The 10,009-nt window shown below is 38.2% G+C and overlaps 1 protein-coding gene across 2 annotated transcripts; it reads right to left on the reverse strand.

Annotated features, from left to right (window-relative positions):
- Positions 1-228: 228 nt before the first annotated feature.
- Positions 229-8,023, reverse strand: LOC135250370 (OX-2 membrane glycoprotein-like). Of its 2 annotated transcripts, XM_064326586.1 has the most exons (6): positions 4,988-8,023; positions 4,330-4,454; positions 3,476-3,817; positions 1,732-2,028; positions 1,150-1,248; positions 229-424 (listed from the first exon to the last, which is right to left on the reverse strand). In XM_064326586.1, exons 2-6 carry the CDS (start codon positions 4,382-4,384, stop codon positions 327-329), a joined length of 891 nt encoding a protein of 296 aa, XP_064182656.1. In that variant the 5' UTR covers positions 4,385-4,454; positions 4,988-8,023; the 3' UTR covers positions 229-326. The 2 variants fall into 2 exon arrangements, with proteins under 2 accessions (XP_064182656.1, XP_064182657.1); XM_064326587.1 differs by lacking the exon at positions 4,988-8,023 and having other exon boundaries at positions 229-515; positions 4,330-4,493.
- Between the last annotated feature and the right edge of the window lie 1,986 nt (positions 8,024-10,009).

Raw genomic sequence — 10,009 nt, forward strand, 5'->3', positions numbered from 1 at the left:
TGGGAATGTAGGAATCTGATAATGACACATTACCAGATGAAGATGTCACTCATGAGCCAGTAGAGTCATCAGTGCATGAACCCACACCAGTTTTTCAGGCTGCATACATCCATTGATTCTGCAGGGCATAACATATCCAGTGTCCCCCATTAGAATTTCAGAGTCATGGCTGGAATGAATTCTGGCTTGAAATCTCCTTGGAGGTTGACTGAGGCACAGAGATGTTACTTGCTGCATAAAATAGCCTAGATTATTATTATTTTATTTTTTTAAGTAACATCTCCATGGTGATCTGAGCTGGCTTCTCTTCTGTGGATGGGTGTGTCTTAAGTTCTGTTCTCCTCCTCTTCAATGGAGACAGCAAAACAACTGCACCTCCTAACCAGCCGCTCCCTGCCATTGGGTGAGTAGCCTCCACAAGTGGCTTAAAAAAAAGGATGAGAAGATAAGTCATACGCCACAATCCAGCAAAATATCAGGTTGTCTTTCTCCTTGCAGTTTTGGTTTCTTGTCACCTGACCAGAAAAAGGAAATGCAAGGCAATGAGTGATGATTCTTGCTATCTCAACGCGGCTTCATATCCCCATCGTAAACAACGTAATTCAAACGATATTTACAAGCCTGCATATTTTGCATTTACATCCTTTAATATGACCAAGAGCATTGATTTCATCTAAAACATTTATGTACTGTACTGGATAACTGTCTATCGCTCAGTACATTTGAGAAGACATGTCTGTAACATCTTTCAAATGCTCTGATGAAGGACGACTGGCCAAAAGCTCAGTAATAACACACTTGCAACGTATCCCAGAATAGCACAGCCTTTGTATTTAAGTCCAGTTTTGCATTTAAGCTTTTTTTTTTTGATTATAATTTTGCAGTCAAATGTTGAAAATAAGAATAATGCTGTCCAGTCAGTGGGTCAATAACTGCCAGTTGGATAATTGCAAACTCTCCTGAGTTTCACATTTATTAGTCACCAATGAAATCAATTCTGGTCCAGTATGTGCACAAGCATTTTGATTAATGTGATGAAATCACAAGTGTAGGCTACAAAATTCACAGAATTCAACTCAACATGAATGCAATCCAAATGAATATATTTAGCATTTATTTTGTAAACATTCCTTGCCCATAAAGAATTACCTCTTTTTCTCCTGAGCCTAAGTGCAATGGCGAAGACAACAGACATTACTGCAAAGACAAATAGGCCTCCTATCCACAGCCCAGAAGCAGAATTTCCACCTGTGAAATGTGGAAAAAAGAATTAGAAATAGAAAATGTTTTAAATCTTCAAATGATATTATTTTAAACCATTGTTTAATTTACGAGAAGAGGTTAGTGGTTATGACTCAGTATGACTGAACAAATTACCAATTGTGAGAACCAGCCTGGAAACAACCGGACCAGTGTCTCAGTGACACAAACCAGAAATAGAAGTAACTTTGAGGAAAGCACCTCGCTGGCTTTTACTTTCGTTTGTGTAGGCTAGACAGGTTACGGAAACTACCACAAAACCACTCCCCCAAAGGCAGTTCCAACACAACCTGCGCTTCAGAAACAAATTTCCCAGTAGCCTATACAAGCGAAACTGTAAATTCCAGATTTCTTCATTCGGCAAGTCAGGAATATCCCGCCCTGCACAACGGCGCTAGGATACAGTAGCTAGCTAACCTATACCCTACGTGTGAATCGTTTCTAAAGTGTATAGCATACGTGCATATTTACCTTTTGGTGTCACAATTTCAGGCAATGTAACCGATTTCCTGATCTTATCTGTTGTCCCAGGGCTGCTCAGGAGACAGTCTACGCTCCTGCCAGAGAAGTCATACAAACGGAGCGTGCTTGTGACCGTCATCGTTCCGTCAGCATTGGAAACGCGTTGCTCTGTGGGTACAGCGGTGACTTCCACCGTTGAATTCCATGTAACTTCAGGGGCAGGTTTACCAGTACCGGAACAACTGACTGCAACGCCCGATGGAGTCCCACCACTGGGAATTAGCCAGGCTCTTGCTTCGAATATTCCTTGCGACACGAAATAAATATCATTAGTCCAATGACAACAAAGCAGTGAGCTACATCATTCGGTTTCACAGAATCGTTTGATTTCTCATCGGACAATTAGGAGAAATTAATACGGAAACTGTTTTTCCTCGATACGTTTATAAGTCTACCATTTCTAAATCTGACTACAGTAAGCGATGTGGAAACCATGGCTAGCTCCTGCAGCCTACTGTAATTTCTTAACTGTAGCAGGTCCATTTTTATTAAGCATTATACATTGCGACGTGCAGCCTTAACGCTTCGTCATTTACAAGTGTCAAACTTGTTTGGTTAAATGCAGGAGGGTATGCATTGACGTCACTTTCCCATCGGAATACGCCCCCTCAATCGGACTGAGTGGCAAAACATGCTGCGACATGGCTGCCTTTAGCAGGGGAAACTGCAAAACCAGGAGTAAAACAAACGATTATCTGCTTAAATTATAGGAAGTTGGACCCGACAGTGATCCTTACAACTTACCAAAGAACCATGGACATTCAACAAGAAATTGGAGCTATCTTTTTACAGACTGCCGAAAGCTAAAGAAAAGAGAGGCAAATGGATCGCTGCAATTCGCAGAAACAACTGGAATCCAAGCACCCAAACGTGGATTTGCGGTTCGTCATTTTTGTGTATGTTAGATTTTTGGGTAAAATCATACCTTAACTTAGTGTTAGCCAGCCAAGCATATATCTAACCACCCCCCCTTGTTTGTAGAACACAAGGCTTAATGATCATTGATGTTTTTTTAATAAATGCTGACAAACTGTACAGTTAGGCTACACATAATATAAATAAAAGATGCTAAATATTTAATTGATGAGTAGTCAATACAGTACATAACTTAAGGTATGATTTTACCCAAAAAACCAACATACCTGACAAAAAAAGACAACCGCAAATCCACGTTCGGGTGCATGGATTCCAGTTGTTTCTGCGAATTGCAGCGATCCATTTGCTTCTCTTTTCGTTAGCTTTCGGCAGTCTGTAAAAAGATAGCTCCGATTTCTTGTTGAATCTGTTTGTACAGTCAATCGCACAACAGCTATTTCCCATTTTAGATGTGTTGTGTTTTCGCGGCATTCAAGCTGAGCGCTAACGCTGTAGTCTCAGTAGTCTTTCTGCCACTCAGTGGGTGTAACCGCAGCGACTTCGACGTACCGTGACGTCACGTGCATACCCTCTATAGTCGTTCTACAGGCTGCAGCATAGTTTGCAAAGTAAAATACCTAGTGTCAATTGAACTCTATTCCAACAGGGACGATGTAGGCCTAGCCCCCTGTAAGAGTTGGTTTAGGCCTAGCCCCCTGTAAGAGTTGGTTTAACACAACATTTTACTGTGTATAGTCTACATACCCAGTCAATACACAGACAAGGCCACATAAATTAATGTAGCCTACTAACTGTGATTCGCATTAGTAAGAACTACCTTGAACAGTAAGGCAGGTTTGCTTCCGTATAGATCCACTGGGATAAACATTAAAAGAACAAATATAGCAGGCATCGTCCGCCAGAGTCACATTCTTAATTATGATTGACGTAGAGTTGAGCGACGCTTCCATGAAATCTATCCTGCTGACGTGTGGGTCCATGACTTTAGCTCCAAAACGTTTGCTGAAGGTGGCCAAGTTCTCCACGGTGTCGTCTTTTAAGAGTCTTTGCCATGTGACTTGCGAAACGCCATCAGGTTGAGAGAGAGAACAGGAGAAGGACGCTTCTTGGCCGAAGGCAGCAGTGGTTTCTCCTTTAACAATGACTTCGGCCGGAAGACCTAGAGCAAGTTGGATGGAAAATTGTACATAATTAATATATACAACAGATTACTTTGAACCATCTGAATATGAAAAGGTAACTTGTTTAGGTAGGCCAGGGTTGCTCAGTCGTGTTCATGGAGATCTACCGTCCTATTGGTTTTCACGTAAATCCTAACAAAGCACATCTCATTGAAGAGTTAGAGATCTCAATGAGCTGCCAAATATGAGAATCAGGTGTGCCAAATTAGGGTTGAAATGAAAACCAGAACATCTCCAGGAACAGGGTTGGGCACCCCCGAGCAAGACCTTTCACTGGTCTTCAACTTTTGAGTAAACTCTTTTTCAATTGATTTTAAATTCGAGAAATTACTCGGTTAATTTAGTAAAACTGAACGTACTTAAATTGTGTGCGTGCGTGCGTGCGAGTGCGTGTATGTGCGCGCATAGCGTAGCCAATTACACTGCCCCACTACTGGCAATAAATAAAGCTTTAGACTTCAAAATGAAGAAAATGTGTTTAATACACTACCTGGCGTAGTTATGCAGTTTAACAAAATAAAAAGAAATCCAGTTCTGGCGTTCATTGTGCTCCTTTTGATTTATGATTGCAAAAGTCCTCTTTTTCGTGTCCTCTCATCAACTGATCTGTCAGCTCTGCGGCATAAGGAGATCTCGGAGTATATTAAACGGCTGAGATCGGGAATTCCCTAATTCTTTTCGGGTGGAATAGATAGGGGGTTTCCCCTTTTTCCCAGAAACTACGGTAATCGTTATCTATGACAACACAGTTTAATGCAAGCAAGGTAGGCATTAAAGGGTTCTGGTAGATATTTTTTTATTTAGCAACTTTAGCTATTATCCTTTCAAACAGTCACAGTGAACAGATTGTAAACGATGAAATCAGTTATCACACATTTCATGGACACGTTCTTGTTCGTCTTCTCAGTAAGATAGAACGGTAATGATTCTAGACAATACATTTAATACTTAGTTTAAGGGTAATTTTATTACCTGGCGAAGTTATTATAATAATAATAATAATTATTATTATTATTATTAATAATAATAATAATAATAATAATAATAATAATAATAACAACAATACTAATAGTAATAATGATAATAATAATAATAACAATAGTAATAATGATAATAATAATAATAATGTTTATGAGAGGATTACATACCGCTAGAAAGGAAACCCACTTCACTGCTTCCAGTTCGGCATTTCACATATGTTTGGTTTCCCATCACTAAAGCAGAAATTACACTGTCATGAAACATACTGTACTTCTGAGAAGCTCTCGTGATGTCACTTAGTCATCATTAGGGTGAAAATGGCATTGCTCATCGGGCTGTTTCGCATGGGGAAAATCATCTGGAATACCTTTAGCTATGAAAGATCTGGGAAAGTAATCCATTAGCCCACAGGAACATGAAACCAGCCCACCCTACTACACCCCAATAAAATTATCTCGGGTTTGACATGATGACTCATATTAGACTGAATTATTACGGCTTTACTGACAGAATAGGGAAGTACCAAAGAGCCTTGCCTTTTGTTTTGTTTGATCAATTAGAGGCTCAAGGATCCACCTCTCTGGAGCTGACAGTACTATGATACATAGCTGGGGATTAAGATTTTATTCATAGGGTTGTGATTAATACTGTATCGCAATACTCATATTAATACGTTGAGCTTGTGCTTAATATATTAATACTGAGATTCATGTAACCAATCAATGATCAGGATAGCATACAAAAAGGAACACAACAGCACTGTGCATGGCGCATTGAACCAATGTTCAATAATTCTCCAGTCTATGTAATGAGAATTAACAACTGATAAGCCCAAGTGTGTAAACATGGCACATTCAATGTGTCTCTGAGTTCAGCTGAGAAGTAGTATGCATTGAGAGTGTATATTGAACGCAAGCATCATGTAAATGACTGATAAGTGTTGATCAATTTTCAGCATCTATAAAACAGCAATGTTATGAGGTAAAAAAAAAAAATGTCGTAAAGAGATAACCACTCAAGAAATATATATCCTCATTACCTAATATTAGGGTGTAATAGGGGTTTGTGTCCTTTGGATTTAACTTGGTTCAACAGAAAAAGTAAAACAAAGAGAAGAGAAAAACAAAGTCAGTCTGTAGGTTCTGTATTTCTCATGCAAATAAGTTGCAGTTCTTGTAAATTTTGTCAAGTGGAAGTTGGACATTCCTCTCATGTGCGTTTCTTGTTGAATTAATCTCCCTCGAGACAGTCTAAATCAGTTTTTTCAACTATGGCTGCAGGGGGAGGGCTTTTTTGACAGAAAAATAGGTCGATTCATCTTGTATACTGGAGCATACAGAGAAAGAAACTGAAAATTTGAAAATTAGTTGATAATGTGTGATTATGAAAGATTATAAAAAGAGGAAAGGCACACCCATCCAAATCATTGATGAACTCAAAATACAATCCATGTTCCCACCTTACCGACTTCACTTAAAAAGTGGTCTCCTGGTGATTATGTTTATTTGGAGAGTTTTAGATCACCAGGTGAAAACTGTGGTTTCCAATTCTGTGGTTAAGGTGTATGCTACTATTGGTTATATAAAGGTATTAATGTGAGATCTCTTGGAAAAGATAATGTTCCTCTATTGTTCCGGGAAGTTGGAGATTTGTGTTCTTACAGTACACAGCTAGGCAATTCTTAAAAATTTGGGTTCAAAAAGAAAATATAGCCTTAGACTACATTCATTGACTTTTAATTTCTAATCACCTACAACCCAAATTATATGGGCGGAATATGGATGAATACTTCCAGTCACAACTAACTGTATTAACAGCAGTAAATAAAATCCCCTAAATAATTTCTGTTGTTGTATTGGTAGCCAGACCACTCAACTGGTCAGGGGTTCATTACAGGACATTACATTACCGGAATTTGGCTGACTCTTATTTAGAGCAACTTACACTTCCTTTTTACATTGCGTTTACATTTACATGCTTCCATTTATTCAGCTGGATATTTACTGAAACTGCAACAATGCTGGTTAAGTACCTTGCTCAACAGCAGTGTCCTACCCGGGAATTAAGCCTGTCATCTTTAGGTTGCATGACCAGTTCCCTAACCATCATACTACGCTGCCACTCAGGTTTTCTGTTGTGCTTCAGTTCAGTCACCCTTCCTGAAAATTATAAAATAATTCCGTTATGACCAGCCTTATGACCTGGAAAGCACCCAATGTTTAACACATCTTGTTTTGCAGATTCAAGAAGGAAAGTTAAATAATTCCAATAAGAATTTGTTGTGTTTTGGTGCTCAAATGTATTCTCAGCATGTACACTGTTAATATAATTTGCATGAGCATTTGTACAGATAGGGAAAAAGACTTTGGGCAGAAAAGGCACTTATGGCTTCCAGTGTGCCTCAAGTCCAGTCTACCCCAAATACTCATAACAGAGGCATCACTGATTTTTAAAGAAGTAATGCAAATTAATTCTCTAGGACTAGCTATGTGAAGTCAAAAATTTGTTGTAATAGAGCGACTTTTCATTTTGACTGTACGCATTATTCCAAGTAATGTCTTCTCAATCAGAGTGAGAGTTCAGAAAGTCCCTTACTTTATATGACACCTGTTGAGAAATCTTTGTAATCATGCATTGTAATCAGTATTTCTGTACTTCGGAACACATTTTCTACATTTTGTTTTAGTAATAAGAGCACAGACCGACTTTAAAGATTATAAACCTTTCAAGGTTTAGTTTGATATTGGCTACAAAAAGTTTTATAAAAACAAAACAAAAGGAATGTCATTTCTACACTGCTATTAATTTAAAACAAAAATCTGTTTTCTGCACAGCAACAGCCAGACAAAACAAACAATTTGCTGCTGTGGTCCATAAATTGTATTGTCCATGTGTTTTAATGTATGTCATAAATAAGTCCAATTAATAAATGTGTCGGATCAAATGTGCAATTAAATTGTGAGATATTTATGAACAGATTCTGCATTTTCCTGAGGGAATAAAAAAAAGCATAAATCCTTGAGCCTTACTTATTATGGATGGTGGCAGATGTAATTCTTGAGCATATAGTGATATAGCTGTGTAATGAGTGATAACTGATATGAGGAAGCAGTGCACATGACTTTTCCTGCTTGAACATGTTGCCCAGGAGAAGTTTCAATCCAACGGGGTTGTGTAAATAACCACTTTCAAACTAACTGGAAATTGCTGCCTGTTGCATACACGCATGGGATTAATGCTCAAACGCTGTCCATCAAGCACTCTAGTGAAATAAAAGTAAACTACTGTATATCAATAAGCAGCTTGGCTGTTCTTTTTTGTTGTGTTTACTTGCAAATGACAGGGGAAGCATGAACTCTACTGGCTGTGATGCTGACTGTGAAGCATCTAGGTGGGCAGATACAGTTGCAGATACCGGCTAGTGTAAGTTATATCTGGTGCTGGCACAGGTAAGACCTTATGATATTACATTACATTTAGGCATTTAGCAGATTCTCTTATCCAGAGCAAATTACCAAGCTGGAAATTTAACCAGCAATTGGAGTCAAATGCCTAGTCCACTGATTGTAACACTAGAATACCACCCGAATTTGGTTAGATCAATAACAATTGAGCTGTGAATGGAAAGAAACTCATTGTTTAATTTCTGCATGTCTTTAGTGAAATAAATTAGACAGATCTTAACAGGGTTATTTATTTGCTTTTTTCTGGATTCACTGATTCTTTGATGGCCAAGAGTGATGTGCTTGAGTTACTTGGACTGCTGCAGGAGTAGAAGCCCATTGAGCTGAACGCTAAATTGCAATCTGACCACTCTCAGTATTTGAATTGCAGGAATGAAATTAATTTGCATATTTGCGTTCGCTGTCTGCATGCGCAGCAAATTAATTTCATTACAACCAATCACAACCTTTCCTCCTACTTGTGCAATTATCAACCATGCGAGACTGAGGTAAATTTCTGTCAGCAAGCATTTGCTTTTTTTTTTTTTTTTTTTTTACAAAAGAATTTGCAGAAATGAAATGCTTGGATTCAAAAATGGTCTTTGGTCATTTGGTCATGTTTAGAGGTATAATTTATCCTATTAAGCAACATTATGTCAGAAATAGCTATGCATGCTATGTAGAATAAACATCCCACATTCACATTGTGTCATGGTACTGTCTTTCATGAATCTCATTTTGGTGGAGGAAAAATGTAAAAATGGATCTCAATAGCATTTTTCCAGTTCTCCATTTGTAGTCTTTGCATGCGAGAAGAGCATAGCCCAGCAGCTTCACTTCCACTGTAACCAGCAAAAACAGTTTGTAACCAATGTAACTATTCAAACTCAGTATACGATTGCAGAGATCTTAGTGATTGTGGACCAGAACAAATCAGCCACATCAAGGAAATGCCAAGCTCCATATCTGTGATTATTTTCATCACTCAGAGTGTACTGCCTGAGAAACACAAGGCTTCAAAAGCCCCAAACATCACATGCCTTCCTCACACACTGGTCATGTTCTTTTGGGTAAAAAACAAAAAAACAAAACAAAAAAAAAAAACAGTTGACAGTTACACTCAAGTAATGTAGACATTATGAATTCATACATTTGTATATTGCCCAAATTATATTTAACCTTTGGCTGCTGCACTCATGGGAAAAAGTACCAGCACAATATAAAAACTTTATTTATGTTTATAACTGTGAATAATCGCTAAAAAAATTATCTGTTCATTTGTACAGCCTCCAGAAACATAACAGCACTGTAAGGCTGTTTTGGAGTGACTGCAACATATACTGTATATTTCTTTAGACAAAATGCTGAATGGCCCTTTACTAGTTATTGTAATGGCAGCTGGTCATCATGGACCTCTCTAAATATCTAAAATATTCTTCATTACACATACAAACTGTTTGGGTCAATCGAAATGCATTAAAATTGAAATACTATTTCAAAAATCCCTGACAGTGAACTATCATTTTAAAATCAATGGTGTGTTCTGCACAATCTGTGGTCTTAACACATGACTGCCCTCTGCATGACTGCCAAGCCTGGTGTGACTCTGCACATATTTATTTTGCTTCAAGGGCTCATATCTGTCATTCACGATTAGAACTATGTCCTAACTAGGTGCTACTAATTCTACTTATAGTAACATGTACACGTAACCAGCCTCCGGATTGTCAGTTCTCACTGGAGTGA

This window comes from Anguilla rostrata, chromosome 3, assembly GCF_018555375.3.
Source record: "Anguilla rostrata isolate EN2019 chromosome 3, ASM1855537v3, whole genome shotgun sequence".
Taxonomy (NCBI): domain Eukaryota; kingdom Metazoa; phylum Chordata; class Actinopteri; order Anguilliformes; family Anguillidae; genus Anguilla; species Anguilla rostrata.